The sequence below is a fragment of the Patagioenas fasciata genome, chromosome 33 (assembly GCF_037038585.1).
Source record: "Patagioenas fasciata isolate bPatFas1 chromosome 33, bPatFas1.hap1, whole genome shotgun sequence".
Taxonomy (NCBI): Eukaryota; Metazoa; Chordata; class Aves; order Columbiformes; family Columbidae; genus Patagioenas; species Patagioenas fasciata.
In genome coordinates, this window is record NC_092552.1 from 641122 (window position 1) to 660848 (window position 19727).

At 67.5% G+C, this 19727-nt stretch overlaps 2 protein-coding genes across 2 annotated transcripts in view; one reads left to right on the top strand and one right to left on the bottom strand.

Annotated features, from left to right (window-relative positions):
• WDR62 (WD repeat domain 62) overlaps positions 1-827 on the bottom strand; it is a 21662-nt gene extending 20835 nt beyond the window's left edge. The window contains exon 1 of the mRNA XM_071800875.1: positions 217-827. Within this exon, the coding sequence (XP_071656976.1) occupies positions 217-318 (102 nt within the window). The 5' untranslated portion in view covers positions 319-827. The remainder of the gene's footprint in view (positions 1-216) is intronic.
• Positions 741-19482, top strand: CLIP3 (CAP-Gly domain containing linker protein 3). Its single transcript, XM_071800764.1, has 15 exons — positions 741-752; positions 980-1253; positions 2406-2552; positions 5028-5167; positions 6642-6735; positions 8960-9121; positions 9961-10079; positions 11402-11638; positions 13466-13601; positions 14743-14865; positions 15527-15655; positions 16505-16628; positions 17956-18023; positions 18216-18288; positions 18613-19482. Exons 1-15 carry the CDS (start codon positions 741-743, stop codon positions 18665-18667), a joined length of 1893 nt encoding a protein of 630 aa, XP_071656865.1. The 3' UTR covers positions 18668-19482.
• The last annotated feature ends 245 nt before the right edge of the window (positions 19483-19727 follow it).

Genomic DNA, 19727 nt, shown 5'->3' on the forward strand with positions numbered 1-19727 from the left:
GGTGGGAGGACATGGTGGGAGGACATGGTGGGGGGACATGGTGGGGGGACATGGTGGGGGGACATGGCTTCCCCAGGTTCCGCCCACACAGGCTCACCAGCCCCGCCCCTTCCCCAGGCTCCGCCCCCCGTGAGCACCCCCCTCACAAATCCCTTACACAAGCCCCGCCCCTCTTCCCCCCCGCCCCGTCCGCCTTGCCGCCCACGCTCCCCTCACCGCCTCCTCCGGGCCCTGCTGCCGCGACCGCCGCCGCAGGCTGAAGAGCGGGGGCGAATCGGGCCCGGTCCCGCCGTGGCCCCCGCCGCCCGCGGCCGCCATGGCTCCCGCCGCCCGCCGCCGCTCGTTAACGCTCCGAACCGCGCGCGGAAAGCCGGCGTCCCCTTCCCATTGGCCACCGCTTACGCCGCTCACCGCCCACCGTCCCCGCCTCGCCCAATGGCGGCGCGGCACCGCCTCCGCGGGTTCCTGTCACTCTGCGCCGCGTTCGGCCAATAGCGGGGCGGGCCGGCCGCGCCGCCTGGATCCGAGGTTCGAGCCCCGCGTACCGGGACGAGGCGGCAATGAAGGGACCGGCGGAGGCGGGGGGGCGGTTTTGGGCGTGAAAAACGGGCTCGCGTCTCCCGCCCCGGGACAGCGGAGCCGTCCCGGCTGTGGGGATCCTCACGGGAGCTCCCGGTTCCTGCCCCGGCGTGCAGGCCCCGTTGCCATGGCAACGGCCCCCCCCCCCCCCCTCAGTGCGCATGAGGGGCGTGGTGAGCGGGGGTTGCCATGGCGACGGGCGTGCGTGCTGACGCATCATACCCCATGGTCCCTTGTAGCTGCTCTGCGACCCCTATAGGCACTCATCCTCCCCTATAGCCCCTATACACCCTCCGACAGCACCTACACATCCCCCTATAGCCCCTATACTCCCCCACCATAACCCCCACAGCCCCTATAGACACTCATCGACCCTCACGATCCCCTATACACCCCCTAGAGCCGCCACCCATCGCCCTATAGCCCCTGTGCATCCCCTATAGCCGCCGACAGCGCCCGCCGCCATCCGAGGCCCCGCCCATCTCAAGCCACGCCCCTCATCCCGCAAAGCCCGCCTGTAAGCCACGCCCCATCGCAGACCACGCCCCTCAGCCCCCCGAGTCCCGGCAGGCCCCGCCCACGCCCCCTCCCATGCCCCGCCCCCCGCAAGCCCCGTCCCGCAGCCCCCGCGCAGGCGCACAGGCCCCGCCCAGCAGCCGCGGCGTCCCCAGCAGGTACCGGGCGGGCCGGGGGGGCCGCGACCGGCACCGGGACCCCCCCACATCATCCCCGCATCATCCCCGCATCCTCCCCCCCGGCCCCGGCATCGCTCCGACACCGCCTGCCGCTTCCCGGCCCCGCCGGCTGCAGCCCGGGCCCGGCCTGGGCCCAGCGCGGGGCCTCCCCCGGTGCCCCCATCCCAGTAACCCCATCCCAGCATCCCCATCCCAGCATCCCCATCCCAGCATCCCTGTCTACATCCCGGTCCCCATCCCAGCATCCCCATCCCAGCATCCCCATCCCAGCATCCCTGTCTGCATCCCGGTCCCCATCCCAGCATCCCCATCCCAGCATCCCCATCCGCATCCCAGTATCTTCATCCTCATCCCAGTATCCCAGCGTCCCCCATCCCAGCATCCCCATCCCAGTATCCCTGTCTGCATCCTGGTCCCCATCCCAGCATCCCCATCCACATCCCAGTATCCCCATCTGCATCCCAGTAACCTCATCCGCATCCCAGCATCCCCATCTGCATCCCAGTATCCCAGTAACCCCATTCCAGTATCCCCATCTGCATCCGAGTATCCCAGCATCCCCATCCCAGTATCCCCATCTCAGCATCCCCATCCACATCCCAGTATCCTCATCCACATCCCAGTATCCCAGCATCCCCATCCCAGCATTCCCATCCCCATCCCAGTATCCCCATCTGCATCCCAGTATCCCAGCATCCCCATCCCAGTATCCCCATCTGCATCCCAGTATCCCCATCCACATCCCAGTATCCCAGCATCCCCATCCCAGCATCCCCATCCCAGTATCCCCATCTACATCCCAGTATCCCAACATCCCCATCCCAGTATCCTCATCTGCATCCCAGTATCCCAACATCCCCATCCCAGTATCCCAGTAACCCTGTCCCAGTATCCCCATCCCCATCCTGTTCCCCATCCCAGTATCCTGGTCCCCATCCCAGTATCCCACTGTCCCCATCCCCATCCTAGTACCCCATCCCAGTATCCCCTCCCCATCCCAGTATCCCACTGTCCCCATCCCCATCCTAGTACCCCATCCCAGTATCCCCTCCCCATCCCAGTCTCCCATCCCAGTATCCCCTCCCGCCATTACTGTCACCCCCCCCACACTGTCCCCCCTGTCCCCCCCAGGCTGTCCCCATGACAAAGGAGCGTGTGGGGGGCGACCCCCCGGCGGGGGGGGGACGCCGCCCCCCGACCCCCCCAGCCCCGTGGTGGAGCGACGCAAGAAACCGATTGTGCATCCGGCAGCCCCCGCCCCCCTGCCCAAGGACTACGGTGAGAGACCCCCCCGGAGCCCCCAAATCCCCCATGGGGACATGGGCCCCCCTATGGGGACAGGGAGCCCCCCCCCGGGACAGGGACCCACCCGCCAGGGAACCCCATGAGCACAGGGGGTCCCCACAGGGACAGGGACCCCCCCCAGGACAGGGACCCCCCCACTAGGGAACCCCATGGGCACAGGGATCCCCCAAAGGAAACAGGGGACCCCATGGGCACAGGGAGCCCCAAGACAGGGACCCCCCCCACCAGGGAACCCCATGGGCACAGGGACCCCCCACAGGGACAGGGACCCCCCCCAGGGAACCCCATGGGCACAGGGACCCCCCAAAGGAAACAGGGGACCCCATGGGCACAGGGAGCCCCAAGACAGGGACCCCCCCCACCAGGGAACCCCATGGGCACAGGGACCCCCCAAAGGGACAGGGACCCCCCCCCAGGACAGGGACCCCCCCACCAGGGAACCCCGTGGGCACAGGGACCCCCACAGGGACAGGGACCCCAACCAGGACAGGGACCCCCCCACCAGGGAACCCCATGGGCACAGGGACCCCCCAAAGGAAACAGGGGACCCCATGGGCACAGGGAGCCCCCCCCTTGGGACAGGGACCCCCCCACCAGGGAACCCCATGGGCACAGGGACCCCCACAGGGACAGGGACCCCAACCAGGACAGGGACCCCCCCACCAGGGAACCCCATGGGCACAGGGACCCCCCAAAGGAAACAGGGGACCCCATGGGCACAGGGAGCCCCAAGACAGGGACCCCCCCCACCAGGGAACCCCATGGGCACAGGGACCCCCCAAAGGGACAGGGACCCCCCCCCAGGACAGGGACCCCCCCACCAGGGAACCCCATGGGCACAGGGACCCCCCAAAGGGACAGGGACCCCCCCCCAGGACAGGGACCCCCCCACCAGGGAACCCCATGGGCACAGGGACCCCCACAGGGACAGGGACCCCCCCCAGGGAACCCCATGGGCACAGGGACCCCCAAAGGAAACAGGGGACCCCATGGGGACAGGGACCCCCCCCAGGACAGGGAACCCCCCCAGGGAACCCCATGAGCACAGGGACCCCCCAAAGGAAACAGGGGACCCCATGGGGACGGGGACCCCCCAATGGGTACAGGGAACCCCAACAAGGACAGAGACCCCCCCCTAAATAAAGGGAACCGGGTGTGGGTTCTCTGCTGGCTGATGTGTTCTTGTGTCCCCACTGTGTCCCCATTCTCCCATGTTCCCCATGTCTGCCATGTCCCCTGTGTCCCCCCATGTCCCCCCATGTCCCCCCATGTCCCCCTGTGTCCCCCCGTGTCCCCCCATGTCCCCCTGTGTCTCCCCATGTCCCCCCATGTCCCCCCATGTCTTCCCATGTCTCCCTGTGTCCTCCCATGTCACCCTCTTTCCACCCCATATCCCCCACCATGTCCCCCCCATGGCTCCCTCCATGTCCCCCTCTGTCCCCCCATGTCCCCTCATGTCCCCTGTGTCCCCCCATGTCCCCTCACGTCCCCTGTGTCCCCCCATGTCCCCTCATGTCCCGCTGTGTGCCCCCCATGTCCCCTCATGTCCCCCCATGTCTCCCTATGTCCCACTGTGCCCCCCCATGTCACCCTGTTTCCACCCCATATTGCCCCCATGTCTCCCCATGTCCCCCCCATATCCCCCACCCCTCCCCATGTCCCCCCATGTCCCTCCATGTCCCCCCATGTCCCCCCCTGTCTCCCCATGTCCCCCCGTGTCCCCCCCACGTCTCCCCATATCCCCCCATATCACCCAATGTTTCCCTATGATGTCCCACTGTGTCCCCCCATGTCCCCGTTTCCCCCCATATCCCCCCATGTCCCCCCCCAATGTCCCCCCCCATGTCCCCCCATGTCCCCCTGTGTCCCCCCATGTCCCCCCGTGTCCCCCCCCATGCCTCCCCCACCCCCCCACATCTCCCCATATCCCCCCATGTCCCCCATGTTTCCCTATGATGTCCCACTGTGTCCCCCCACGTCCCCATTTCCCCCCCATATCCCCCCATGCCTCCCCCAATGTCCCCCCCGTGTCCCCCCATGTCCCCCCATGTCCCCCTGTGTCCCCCCATGTCCCCCCGTGTCCCTCCCCATGCCTCCCCCACCCCCCCACATCTCCCCATATCCCCCCATGTTTCCCTATGATGTCCCACTGTGTCCCCCCATGTCCCCCTGTTTCCCCCCCATATCCCCCCATGCCTCCCCCAATGTCCCCCCCCATGTCCCCCAATGTCCCCCCATGTCCCCCTGTGTCCCCCCATGTCCCCCCGTGTCTCCCCCCATACCTCCCCCCCCCCTCCATCTCCCCATATCCCCCCATATCCCCCCATGTTTCCCTATGATGTCCCACTGTGTCCCCCCATATCCCCCTGTTTCCCCCCATATCCCCCCATGTCCCCCCGCAATGTCCCCCCCCGTGTCCCCCCGTGTCCCCCCCGTGTCCCCCCCCAGCGTTCACGTTCTTCGACCCCAACGACGCCCTGTGCCGGGAGATCCTGCTGGACCCGCGCACCAGCGTCCCCCAGCTCTTCGCCATCCTGCGCCAGTGGGTGCCCCAGGTGCAGCACAACGTGGACGTCATCGGCAACGAGGTGACACCGGGGGGGGGGTGACACCGGGGGGGGGTGACACCGGGGGGGACCACCAAGGGGGGGGACACCGGGGGGGTGACACCGTGGCACGGGTGATGCCATGGCTGTCATGGCAGGGGTGACGCAGTGGTGGGGGTGACACCAGGGGGGTGACACCGGGGGGTGACACTGGGGGGTGACACTGGGGGATGACACCGTGGCAGGGGTGACACCATGGTGGGGGTGACACCGTGGTGGGGGTGACACCAGGGGGGTGACACCAGGGGGGTGACACCGGGGGGTGACACCGGGGGGTGACACTGGGGGGTGACACCATGGCAGGGGTGATGCCATGGTGGGAGTGACACCATGGCAGGGGTGACACCGTGGCAGGGGTGACACCAGGGGGGTGACACCAGGGGGTGACACCAGGGGGTGACACTGGGGGGTGACACTGGGGGATGACACCGTGGCAGGGGTGACACCATGGTGGGGGTGACACCATGGTGGCGGTGACACCGTGGTGGGGGTGACACCAGGGGGGTGACACTGGGGGGTGACACCATGGCAGGGGTGACATTGCGGTGGGGGTGACACAGGGGGGTGACACTGAGGGGTGACACCATGACAGGGGTGGTGCCATGGCGGGGGTGACACCATGGCGGGGGTGACACTGGGGGGGTGACACCGCGGTGGGGGTGACACCACGGTGGAGGTGACACCGTGGCGGGGCTGACACCACGGTGGGGGTGACACCGCGGCGGGGGTGACACCAGGGGGGTGACACCGGGGGGTGACACTGGGGGGTGACACCATGGCAGGGGTGACACGGGGGGAGTGACACCACGGTGGGGGTGACACCACGGTGGGGGTGACACCATGGCGGGGGTGACACCGCGGCGGGCGTGACACTGGGGGGGTGACACCACGGTGGGGGTGACGCCACGGTGGGGGTGACACCATGGCGTGGGTGACACCATGGTGGGGGTGACACCATGGCGGGGGTGACACCACGGTGGGGGTGACACTGGGGGGGTGACACCACGGTGGGGGTGACACCACGGTGGGGGTGACACCATGGCGGGGGTGACACCACGGTGGGGGTGACATCGTGGCGTGGGTGACACCACGGTGGGGGTGACACCACGGTGGGGGTGACACCATGGCGGGGGTGACACCACGGTGGGGGTGACACTGGGGGGGTGACACCACGGTGGGGGTGACACCATGGCGGGGGTGACACCACGGTGGGGGTGACACTGGGGGGGTGACACCATGGCGGGGGTGACACCACGGTGGGGGTGACACCGTGGCGTGGGTGACACCGTGGCGGGGGTGACACTGGGGGGGTGACACCACGGTGGGGGTGACACTGGGGGGGTGACACCGCGGCGGGGGTGACACTGGGGGGGTGACACCATGGCGGGGGTGACACTGGGGGGGTGACACCGTGGGGAGCGGGGGGCACGGGGGGCTCACTGGTGCCACCCGGCAGATCCTGCGCCGCGGCTGCCACGTGGACGACCGGGACGGACTGACGGACATGACGCTGCTGCACTACGCGTGCAAGGCCGGCGCGCACGGAGTGGGTGCGTGGCACGGCCCTCGTGTCCCCGTGTCCCCACGGCCCCGTCCCCTGTGTCCCCAGTGTCCCCACATCACCAGGGACCCCATGTCCCCAGTGTCCCCACTTCTGGTGTCCCCACATCACCAGGGTCCCCGTGTCCCCATGTCCCCAGTGTCCCCACTTCTGGTGTCCCCACATCACCAGGGTCCCCATGTCCCCATGTCTCCAGTGTCCCCAGTTCTGGTGTCCCCACATCACCAGGGTCCCCATGTCTCCAGTGTCCCCAGTGCTGGTGTCCCCACATCACCAGGGTCCCTGTGTCCCCATGTCCCCAGTGTCCCTACTTCTGGTGTCCCCACATCACCAGGGTCCCCATGTCCCCATGTCCCCAGTGTCCCCACTTCTGGTGTCCCCACATCACCAGGGTCCCCATGTCCCCATGTCCCCAGTGTCCCTACTTCTGGTGTCCGCACATCACCAGGGTCCCCATGTCCCCATGTCCCCAGTGTCCCTACTTCTGATGTCCCCACATCACCAGGGTCCCCGTGTCCCCATGTCCCCAGTGTCCCTACTTCTGGTGTCCCCACATCACCAGGGTCCCCGTGTCCCCATGTCCCCAGTGTCCCTACTTCTGGTGTCCCCACATCACCAGGGTCCCCATGTCCCCAGTGTCCCCACATCACCAGGGTCACCAGCATCCCCATATCGTGGTGTCCCCATGTCCCCAGTGTCCCCAGTTCTGGTGTCCCCACATCACCAGGGTCCCCGTGTCCCCATGTCCCCACTTCTGGTGTCCCCACATCACCAGGGTCCACATGTCCCCATGTCCCCTGTGTCCCTACTTCTGGTGTCCCCACATCACCAGGGTCACCAGCATCCCCATGTCCCCAGTGTCCCCACTTCTGGTGTCCCCACATCACCAGGGTCCCCATGTCCCCATGTCCCCAGTGTCCCTACTTCAGGTGTCCCCACATCACCAGCGTCCCCATGTCCCCATGTCCCCAGTGTCCCTACTTCAGGTGTCCCCATATCACCAGGGTCCCCGTGTCCCCATGTCCCCAGTGTACCCACTTCTGGTGTCCCCACATCACCAGGGTGCCATCCTCGTGTCCCCATGTCCTCATGTGTGTCCCCATGTCCCCACGTGTGTCCCCATGTCCCCACATGTGTCCAGATGTCCCCGCATGTGTCCCCAGGTGTCCCCGCGGGCATCGTCCCCGTGTCCCCATGTGTGTCCCCATGTGTGTCCCCAGGTGTCCCCGCGGGCATCGTCCCCATGTCCCCACGTGTGTCCCCATGTGTGTCCCCATGTGTGTCCCCAGGCGTCCCCGCGGGCATCGTCCCCGTGTCCCCACATGTGTCCCCATGTCCCCTGTGTGTCCCCAGGTGTCCCCACGTGTGTCCCCAGGTGTCCCCACGTGTCCCCATGTCCCCGGTGTGTCCCCAGGTGTCCCAAGGTGTGTCCCCATGTCCCCACGTGTGTCCCCAGGTGTCCCCAGGTGTGTCCCCATGTCCCCAGGTATGTCCCCATGTCCCCACGTGTGTCCCCATGTCCCCACGTGTGTCCCCAGGCGTCCCTGTGGGCATCATCCCCGTGTCCCCACGTGTGTCCCCAGGTGTCCCTGCGGGCATCGTCCCCGTGTCCCCACGTGTGTCCCCATGCCCCGGTGTGTCCCCAGGTGTCCCCATGTGTGTCCCCATGTCCCCGGTGTGTCCCCATGCCCCGGTGTGTCCCCAGGTGTCCCCATGTGTGTCCCCAGGTGACCCCACGTGTGTCCCCATGCCCCGGTGTGTCCCCAGGTGTCCCCACGTGTGTCCCCATGTCCCCACGTGTGTCCCCAGGTGTCCCTGCGGGCATCGTCCCCGTGTCCCCACATGTGTCCCCATGCCCCGGTGTGTCCCCAGGTGTCCCCACGTGTGTCCCCATGTCCCCGGTGTGTCCCCATGCCCCGGTGTGTCCCCAGGTGTCCCCACGTGTGTCCCCATGCCCCGGTGTGTCCCCAGGTGTCCCCATGTGTGTCCCCATGTCCCCGGTGTGTCCCCATGCCCCGGTGTGTCCCCAGGTGTCCCCACGTGTGTCCCCATGTCCCCGGTGTGTCCCCATGTCCCCAGGTGTGTCCCCATGTCCCCATGTGTGTCCCCAGGTGTCCCTGCGGGCATCGTCCCCATGTCCCCACGTGTGTCCCCATGTCCCCGGTGTGTCCCCATGTCCCCACGTGTGTCCCCATGCCCCGGTGTGTCCCCAGGTGACCCCGCGGCCGCCGTGCGGCTGTCGACGCGGCTGCTGGCGCTGGGGGGGGACGTGGGGCTGCGCAGCCGCTGGACCCACATGAACGCCCTGCACTACGCCGCCTATTTCGACGTCCCCGAGCTCATCCGCACCCTCCTGCGCGCGGGGGCACCGCGAGGTGAGGGGGGGACACGGGGACATGGGGGACATGGGGGGACACGGGGACATGGGGGATATGGGGACATGGGGACATGGGGGACATGGGGGGAAAGGGGGCTCGATGTCCCCGAGCTCATCCGGATGCTCCTGTGGATGGGGGCGCCATGAGGTGAGGGGGGACACAGGGACATGGGGGACATGGGGACATGGGGGGAATACGGGGACATGGGGACATTGGGACATGGGGGGACATGGGGACACGGGGGGACATGGGGACATGGGGGACATGGGGGGAAAGGGGGCTCGATGTCCCCGAGCTCATCCGGATGCTCCTGTGGACGGGGGTGCCATGAGGTGAGGGGGGAACACAGGGACATGGGGGACATGGGGACATGGGGAGGATATGGGGACATGGGGGGACATGGGGACATGGGGGGGACACGGGGACATGACGGGGATACGGGAACATGGGGGGACACGGGGGACATGGGGACATGAGGGGGTCAGGGGGACAGGACTTGGGGACATAGGGGGACAGGGGGGACATGGGTTCATTGTGTTACATGGGGACATGGGGGACATGGGGACAAGGGGGAGATGGGGACAAGGGGGACATGGGGGATGGGGGCACATGGGGGACATGGGGGAAGAGAGGGGACATGGAGGACATGGGGACATGGGGACGTGGGGACGTGGCGGGGACAGGGGGACATGGGGGAGAACACGGGGGGCATGAGGACATGAAACTGGGGTCCCCAGAGGGAAAGACATTGGGGTCCATGGGGGGAACATTGGGGTCCCTGGGGGGGTCAGGACCCCCATGTCCCCGTCCCCGTGCCTCAGTGTCCCCTCCCGCAGTGCTGCACTCGACCTGCAGCGACTTCAGCCACGGGACGGCCCTGCACATCGCGGCCTCGAACCTCTGCCTGGGCGCTGTGCGCTGCCTCCTGGAGCACGGCGCCGACCCCGCGCTCAGGGTACTGGGGGCACTGGGTTAGACTGGGAGGGACTGGGTTATACTGGGAGGGACTGGGTTATACTGGGAGGGACTGGGAGCTGCACATCGCGGCCTCGAACCTCTGCCTGGGCGCTGTGCGCTGCCTCCTGGAGCACGGCGCCGACCCCGCGCTCAGGGTACTGGGGGCACTGGGTTGGACTGGGAGGGACTGGGAGGGACTGGGTTATACTGGGAGGGACTGGGAGCTGCGCATCGCGGCCTCGAACCTCTGCCTGGGCGCTGTGCGCTGCCTCCTGGAGCACGGCGCCGACCCCGCGCTCAGGGTACTGGGAGCACTGGGTTGGACTGGGAGGGACTGGGAGGGACTGGGTTATACTGGGAGGGACTGGGTTATACTGGGAGGGACTGGGAGCTGCACATCGTGGCCTCGAACCTCTGCCTGGGCGCTGTGCGCTGCCTCCTGGAGCACGGCGCCGACCCCGCGCTCAGGGTACTGGGAGCACTGGGTTAGACTGGGAGGGACTGGGTTATACTGGGTTATACTGGGAGGGACTGGGAGCTGCGCGTCGCAGCCTCGAACCTCTGCCTGGGCGCTGTGCGCTGCCTCCCGGAGCACGGCGCCGACCCCGCGCTCAGGGTACTGGGAGCACTGGGTTAGACTGGGAGGGACTGGTTTATACTGGGAGAGATTGGGGGTACTGAGAGAGGCACTGGAAGGGACGGGGTGGCACTGGGAGCACTGGGACGGACTGGGGGGGACTGGGTGGCGGCCGAGGTGTCCCCAGACCTCATGGACATAGGGACACCGGGGTCATTGTCCCCATTGCATTATTGGGGGTCTGGGGGGTCTGGGGCTGCACTATTGGGGTTCTATGGGGTCTGGGGGCTCTGGGGCTGCACTATTGGGGTTCTATGGGGTCTGGGGGGTTTCAGGGTCCCTCTATTTGTCCCCCTAGAACAACAAGGGGCAGGTGGCAGCCCAGGTGGTCCCGGACCCCACGGACATGGGGACACCGGGGTCATTGTCCCCATTGCATTACTGGGGTTCTATGGGGTCTGGGGCTGCACTATTGGGGTTCTATGGGGTCTGGGGGCTCTGGGGCTGCACTATTGGGGTTCTATGGGGTCTGGGGGGTTTCAGGGTCCCTCTATTTGTCCCCCTAGAACAACAAGGGGCAGGTGGCAGCCCAGGTGGTCCCGGACCCCACGGACATGGGGACACCGGGGTCATTGTCCCCATTGCATTACTGGGGTTCTAGAGGACATGGGGACACCGGGGCTGCACTATTGGGGTTCTATGGGGTCTGGGGGGTTTCAGGGTCCCTCTATTTGTCCCCCCAGAACAGCAAGGGCCAGGTGGCGGCGGAGGTGGTCCCGGACCCCACGGACATGGGTCTGGACCGGGCGGACGCGGCCTCGGCGGCGCGGGAGCTGCGGCGGCTGCTGCTGGACGCGGTGCCCTTGAGCTGCAGCCTCCCCCGCGTCACCCTCCCCAACTACGACAACCTGCCCGGGAACCTCATGCTGCTCTGCATGGGGCTGCAGCTGGGGGACCGCGTCCGCATCGAGGGCGGGAAGGTGGGGGCACCCGAAAATGGGGGCTGGGGGGGCTCCGGGCTGGGGCGCGGGGTGGGATGTGGGGGTTGAATAGGGGGAAAGGGGGTTTGGGGGGATAGTGGGGGTTTGGGGGGGGATAGTGGGGGTTTGGGGTGCATAGAGTTCAACCCTCTGGGGTGGAGAGAGGGGTTTTGGGGTGCACAGGGGGCGCTGGGGTGCACAGGGGGGTTTGGGGTGCACAGGGGGGTTTGGGGACCTGGGGACACCCCAGAAAGGTGCAGGGGACCAAGGATGCTCTGCATGGGGATGCAGGGATTGCATGGGAGGAAAGGGGGTTTGGGGGGGATAGTGGGGGTTTGGGGGGGATAATGGGGGTTTGGGGTATTGAGTCCAACCCTCTGGGGTGGACAGAGGGGTTTTGGGGGGCTCATGGGGCTTTGGGGTGCACAGGGGGGTTTGGGGACCTGGGGACACCCCAGAAAGGTGCAGGGGCCCAAGGATGCTCTGCATGGGGATGCAGGGATTGCATGGGGGGAAAGGGGGTTTGGGGGGGATGATGGGGGTTTGGGGTGCATAGAGGGGTATTGGGGTGGACAGAGGGGTTTTGGGGTGCACAGGGGGTTTTGGGGTGCACAGGGGGGTTTGGGGACCTGGGGACACCCTAAAAAGGTGCAGGGGATCAAGGATGCTCTGCATGGGGATGCAGGGATTGCATGGGGGGAAAGGGGGTTTGGGGGGGATAGTGGGGGTTTGGGGTGCAGAGAGGGGTTTGGGGGTGCATAGAGGGGTATTGGGGTGGAGAGAGGGGTTTTGGGGTGCACATGGGGGGTTTGGGGACCTGGGGACACCCCAAAACGTGCAGGGGACCAAGGATGCTCTGCATGGGGATGCAGGGATTGCATGGGGGAAAGGGGGTTTGGGGGGGATAGTGGGATTTTGGGGGGGGATAATGCTGGTTTGGGGTGCATAGAGGGGTATTGGGGTGGAGAGAGGGGTTTTGGGGGGCTCATGGGGCTTTGGGGTGCACAGGGGGGTTTGGGGACCTGGGGACACCCCAAAAAGGTGCAGGGGACCAAGGATGCTCTGCATGGGGATGCAGGGATTGCATGGGGGGAAAGGGGGTTTGGGGGGGATGATGGGGGTTTGGGGTACATAGAGGGGTTTGGGGGTGCATAGAGGGGTATTGGGGTGGACAGAGGGGTTTTGGGGTGCACAGGGGGGTTTGGGGTGCACAGGGGGGTTTGGGGACCTGGGGACACCCCAAAACGTGCAGGGGACCAAGGATGCTCTGCATGGGGATGCAGGGATTGCATGGGGGGAAAGGGGTTTGGGGGGGATGATGGGGGTTTGGGGGGGGATAATGGGGGTTTGGGGTGCATAGAGGGGTATTGGGGTGGACAGAGGGGTTTTGGGGTGCACAGGGGGTTTTGGGGTGCACAGGGGGGTTTGGGGACCTGGGGACACCCCAAAAAGGTGCAGGGGACCAAGGATGCTCTGCATGGGGATGCAGGGATTGCATGGGGGGAAGGGGGTTTGGGGGGGAATGGTGGGGGTTTGGGGTACATAGAGGGGTTTGGGGGGTACATAGAGGGGTATTGGGGTGGACAGAGGGGTTTTGGGGTGCACAGGGGGGTTTGGGGTGCACAGGGGGGTTTGGGGACCTGGGGACACCCCAAAACGTGCAGGGGACCAAGGATGCTCTGCATGGGGATGCAGGGATTGCATGGGGGGAAGGGGGCTTGGTGGGGATGCTGGGTCCTTGGGGACTCAGGGGAGGGTTTTGGGGTACAGGGGAGGGTTTTGGGGTGCAGGGGGCACCCAGACCTCCCATTCCCCCCCCCCGCCCAGGAAGGGACCCTGCGGTTCTGCGGCACCACGGCCTTTGCCAGCGGCCAATGGGCCGGAGTGGAGCTGGATGAGCCCGAGGGGAAGAACGACGGCAGCGTGGGGGGGGTGCGGTACTTCATCTGCCCCCCCAAACAGGGTACGCGCCCCCCCGGACGCCTGGGTCCCTTTGGGGCACGCCTGGGTCCCTTGGGGACAGCCCCGGACGCCTGGGTCCCTTTACACCTGGGTCCCTTTACACCTGGGTCCCTTTGGGGCACTCCTGGGTCCCTCTGGGGCACTCCTGGGTCCCTTGGGGACACCCCCGGATGCCTGGGTCCCTCTGGGGCACTCCTGGGTCCCTTGGGGACACCCCCGGATGCCTGGGTCCCTCTGGGGCACTCCTGGGTCCCTTGGGGACACCCCCGGATGCCTGGGTCCCTCTGGGGCACTCCTGGGTCCCTTGGGGACACCCCCGGATGCCTGGGTCCCTCTGGGGCACTCCTGGGTCCCTTGGGGACACCCCCGGATGCCTGGGTCCCTCTGGGGCACTCCTGGGTCCCTTGGGGACAGCCCCGGACGCCTGGGTCCCTTTGGGGCACGCCTGGGTCCCTTGGGGACAGCCCCAGACGCCTGGGTCCCTTTGGGGCACTCCTGGGTCCCTTGGGGACACCCCCGGACGCCTGGGTCCCTTTACACCTGGGTCCCTTTGGGGCACTCCTGGGTCCCTCTGGGGCACTCCTGGGTCCCTTGGGGACACCCCTGGATGCCTGGGTCCCTCTGGGGCACTCCTGGGTCCCTTGGGGACACCCCCGGACGCCTGGGTCCCTCTGGGGCACGCCTGGGTCCCTTGGGGACACCCCTCAGACGCCTGGGTCCCTCTGGGGCACTCCTGGGTCCCTTGGGGAGATCCCCGGATGCCTGGGTCCCTCTGGGGCACTCCTGGGTCCCTTGGGGACACCCCTGGATGCCTGGGTCCCTCTGGGGCACTCCTGGGTCCCTTGGGGACACCCACGGATGCCTGGGTCCCTCTGGGGCACTCCTGGGTCCCTTGGGGACACCCCCGGACGCCTGGGTCCCTCTGGGGCACTCCTGGGTCCCTTGGGGACACCCCCGGACACCTGGGTCCCTCTGGGGGTGGTGGGTGACCCTGGATGCCTTTTAATGGGGGGGGTGTCCTCTGTCCTGGGGTTGTACTGGTCCATACTGGTTAGTACTGGTCCATACTGGTTTGTACTGGTCCATACTGGTTTGTACTGGTCCATACTGGTCCATACTGGCTTATACTGGTCTCCCCACAGGCGTCTTCGCCTCCGTCTCCAAGATCTCCAAGGCGGAGGAGCAGCCCCCCCCGCCCTCCCCCCCCCGCACCCCCCCGGAGCCCCCGGCCCGACCCCCCCACAAGACCCGCAAGGACAAGAGAGGTACGGCCCCGGACGCCTGGGTCCCTTCCGGACACCTGGGGTCCCCCCCGGGGTCCCCCCTGGATACTGGGACGGGGTCAGGTGGGGGGCGTGGCTGGGATGGAAGGGGCGGAGTCAGGTGGGGGGCGTGGCTGGGATGGAAGGGGCGGGGTCAGGTGGGGGGCGTGGTTGGGATGGAAGGGGCGGAGTCAGGTGGGGGCGTGGCTGGGATGGAAGGGGCGGGGTCCAGTGGGGGCGTGGCTGGGATGGAAGGGGCGGAGTCAGGTGGGGGCGTGGCTGGGATGGAATGGGTGGGGTCAGGCTGGGCGTGGCTGGGATGGAAGGGGCGGGGTCATGCTGGGCGTGGCTGGGATGGAAGGGGTGGGGTCAGGTTGGGGGGCATGGCTGGGATGGAAGGGGCGGGGTCAGTTGGGGGCGTGGTTGGGATGGAAGGGGCGGAGTCAGGCTGGGCGTGGCTGGGATGGAAGGGGTGTGGTCAGGTGGTGGCGTGGCTGGGATGGAAGGGGCGGGGTCGGGGGGCGTGGCTGGGATGGAAGGGGCGGAGTCAGACGGGGGCGTGGTCTCCTTGACCCTGCCCCTCAGCAGCCCCTGGGCGCAGGGAGAGGCTGGGGCGCGGTGGGCGGGGCCAGAAGGGGCGTGTCCATCGTGACCCCGCCCACAGCCTCCCGCAGGCGGGGCGGGGCGTGGCTGGACCGCGAGGGCCGGCGGGTGGCGCCGGGGGACGCGGTGCTGGTGGCCGGACAGAGACCGGGACGGGCCCGGTTCTACGGGCGCACCGACTTCGCCCCCGGTCAGAGACCCCCCGGGACCCCCCGGGACCCTCCCCCCTTGGGACCCCCCCATTGGACCCCCCCAGGAACCCCCCATTGGATCCCCCCAGGACCCCCCCATTGGACCCCCCAGGAACCCCCCATTGGATCCCCCCAGGACCCCCCCATTGGACCCCCCCAGGACCCCCCATTGGGTCCCCCCAGGACCCCCCCATTGGACCCCCCAGGAACCCCCCATTGGATCCCCCCAGGAGCCCCCCATTGGACCCCCCCCAGGAACCCCCCATTGGATCCCCCCAGGAACCCCCCCATTGGGTCCCCCCAGGACCCCCCCATTGGACCCCCCCAGGAACCCCCCATTGGATCCCCCCAGGAGCCCCCCATTGGACCCCCCCAGGAACCCCACATTGGGTCCCCCAGGACGCCCCCATTGGACCCCCTCACTTGGGACCCCCCCAGGAACCCCACATTGGGTCCCCCAGGACCCCCCCATTGGACCCCCTCACTTGGGAACCCCCCAGGAACCCCACATTGGGTCCCCCAGGACCCCCCCATTGGACCCCCTCACTTGGGACCCCCCCAGGAACCCCACATTGGGTCCCCCCATGACCCCCCCATTGGACCCCCTCACTTGGGACCCCCCATGGGACCTTCCCCTTGGGCCCCCCCATGACCCCCCAATGAGACCTCCCACCCTTGAAACCCCCCCAGGACCCCCCCTTGAAACCTCCCCCCATTGGGAGACCCCAAGGAGCCCCCCATGGGACCCCCTCTTTGGGACCCCCTGGGACTCCCCATGGGTCCCCCCATGACCCCTCTATGGGACATTTCCCCCCTTGGGGACCCCCCCAACCTGTGTCCCCCCCCAGGTTACTGGTTCGGGGTAGAACTGGACTCGGCGGGGGGGAAACACGACGGGTCCGTTTTTGGGGTGCGTTATTTCTCCTGCCCCCCCAAACACGGCGTCTTCGCGCCCCCCTCCCGCGTGCAGAGGTAACGGGGACATGGGGGGGACGGCGGGGGGGACGCAGGGACACGGGGACATGGGGGGACACACAGGGGGATGGGGGTGTCATGGAACACAGGGGGGACATGGGGGGTAATGGGGACATGGGGGGGACAGGGGAAACAGGGGGGACATGGGGACTTGGGGGGACATGGGGACACAGGGGGGGAACATGGGACATGGTGGGGACAGGGGACATGGGGGGACAAGGGGACATGGGGGGTAATGGGGACATGGGGGGGACAGGGGGACATGGGGGGACAGGGGAAACAGGGGGGACATGGGGACTTGGGGGGACATGGGGACACAGGGGGGGAACATGGGACATGGTGGGGACAGGGGACATGGGGGGACAAGGGGACATGGGGGGGACAGGGGGACATGGGGGGACAAGGGGACATGGGGGGTAATGGGGACATGGGGGGACAGGGGAAATGGGGGGACATGGGGATGGGGGTGACAGGGGACATGAGGGGGACAGGGGACATGGGGGGACACAGGGACAGGGGGACGGGGGGGACACACAGGGAGATGGGGGGTGTCATGGAACACGGGGGGGACATGGGGGGTAATGGGGACATGGGGGGGACAGGGGGACATGGGGGGACATGGGGACTTGGGGGGACATGGGGACACAGGGGGGGAACATGGGACATGGTGGGGACAGGGGACATGGGGGGACAAGGGGACATGGGGGGGACAGGGGGACATGGGGGGACAGGGGAAACAGGGGGGACATGGGGACTTGGGGGGACATGGGGATGGGGGTGACAGGGGACATGAGGGGGACAGGGGACATGGGGGGACACAGGGACAGGGGGACGGGGGGGACACACAGGGAGATGGGGGGTGTCATGGAACACGGGGGGGACATGGGGGGTAATGGGGACATGGGGGGGACAGGGGACATGGGGGGGACAGGGGAAACAGGGGGGACAGGGGGACTTGGGGGGACATGGGGATGGGGGTGACAGGGGACATGAGGGGGACAGGGGACATGGGGGGACACACAGGGGGATGAGGGGTGTCATGGAACACAGGGGGGACATGGGGGACATGGGGGGGACATGGAGGGGACGGGGGACATGAGGGGGACATGGAGGGGACAGGGGACATGGGGGGGGGGAACATGGGGCGGGGGGGGACAGGGGCAAAGGGGACAGGGGGACATGGGGGACAGGGGTCACGAGGGGGACACAGGGACACGGGGGGGACATTGGGGAGTTCATGGGGGACATTACGGGGGTGACCCGAGCGGGGGGGTCATGTCCGTGTCCCCGTGTCCCTTCGGTCACCCCCTGACCCCCCAACCAGGGTCGGGGGTCCCCGTGAGGAGCCGGGCGGGGGCGCTGTCACGGAGAAGAAGGACCAGCCGGTGACCGGTGCGTTCTGATTGGCTGGCGGCCGCGGCGGATGCGCAGCTGATTGGCTGGCGGCCGCGGCGGATGCGCCGCTGATTGGTTGGAAAGCCGGGCCGCGTTTTAGCGCCCCCTGGTGGCTGGGGGGGGCTGTGGCCGTGGCCCCCCCGTGTCTCCCTGATGTCCCCAACGTGTCGCCTTATGTCCCCCCCGCAGTGTCACAGCCCAAGCGCAACTTCCCAGCGGTCCGGACCCCCAAGGACATCACCTCAGAGAGCTCCTTCTCCAGGTGGGGAGGGGGACACCCCATGATTGGGGGGGGCATGGGGACACGTGGGGACAGGGGACATGGGGAGGATATGGGGACACAGCGGGACATGGAGACGGGGGGACATGGGGGGACACAGGGACATGGGGGGACACGGGGACACAGAGGGACGTGGAGACATAGGGGTACATAACGGGGATGTGGGGACACAGGGGGACATGGGGGGGACACGGGGGGACATGGGAACAATGGGGGGGACTTGGGGACAGGAGGACACGTGGGGACAGGGGCCACAGTGTCCCCCCCGGCCCCACGGTGTCCCCCCCGTGTCCCCCATGTCCCCAGGTTACTGTTCTGCTGCTGGTTCCCCTGGATGCTCCGGGCCGAGATGCAGTCGTAACCCCACCCCTCCCCCCCTCGCCTGGCTGCCCCGCCCCCACACCCCCCCCTCCCCACCCAGTGCCTTGGTCCCCTCCCCCCACCCCGGGGGAAGATGTCATGTGACCCCCGACCCCCCCCAAACCCTCCCCTTTGCGCCGGGATGTTCACTCTGGAACCTACTGACTACAGTGACTGGGGGGAAGAGGGAGATGAGGCTCCTCCCCCAACCTGATTTTTGGGCTGTTCACTCTGGAACCTACTGATGGCAGTGATGGGGATGAGCTGCCACCCCCCCCGGCTCCTTGTTTGGGTTGTTCACTCTGGAACCTACTGATGGCAGTGATGGGGATGAGCTGCCCTCCCCCCCACTCTCCCTCCCCCAGCTCCTTGTTTGGGCTGTTCACTCTGGAACCTACTGATAGCAGTGATGGGGATGAGCTGCCGCCCCCCCCGCTCCCTCTCCCAGCTCCTTGTTCGGGTTGTTCACTCTGGAACCTACTGACTACAACTGGGGGAGGAGGAGTTTAGACCAGGGCCCCATTCCTGAGCTGTTAACCCTGGAAACTACTGATTACACCCTGGGCAGGGGGAGCAACTGGTTTATACTGGTTTGGTGGATTCTCCTCCCCACCCTTCCCCAAAAAAAAGGGACCCAGGCATCCGGGAGGCCCAATGTCATCGCGTTCCCCCCCCCCCCGCAGTAGCAATAACGTCCCCTCCCCCCGCAATCGTGTGAGTGGCTTTAATGTCCCCCCCCCCCGTGTCCCAACGCCCCCCGCTGCCCCATGGTCCCCCCAAACCCGCTTCTGCCACCAATAAACACCTTTGTACGTCCCACGGCTCCAAAATGGGGGGGGACGGATGGACATGGGGACACCTGGGGGGGACAGAGGGACCCTTGGGGGCAAGGGGGGGACCCCAAAAGTGGGTTGTGGGGGGATATGGGGAGGTGGCCGGGTCCTCAAGGCCAGGGGGGGACACGGGGACACGGGTTTGGGGGAAACCAGCGCGACCAGAAGAGCAACGGAGCCTGCGTGGCTCCGCCCACCCGCCTCGTCACCACGCCCACTGTTCCGCAG

Bases quoted from the DNA above. Each gene is read 5' to 3' on its own strand.
- CLIP3 (XM_071800764.1), top strand. The intron at 13,602-14,742 runs GTACGCGCCCCC...GTCTCCCCACAG, and splicing joins CATCTGCCCCCCCAAACAGG to GCGTCTTCGCCTCCGTCTCC. The intron at 16,629-17,955 runs GTAACGGGGACA...CCCCCCAACCAG, and splicing joins CCCCCCTCCCGCGTGCAGAG to GGTCGGGGGTCCCCGTGAGG.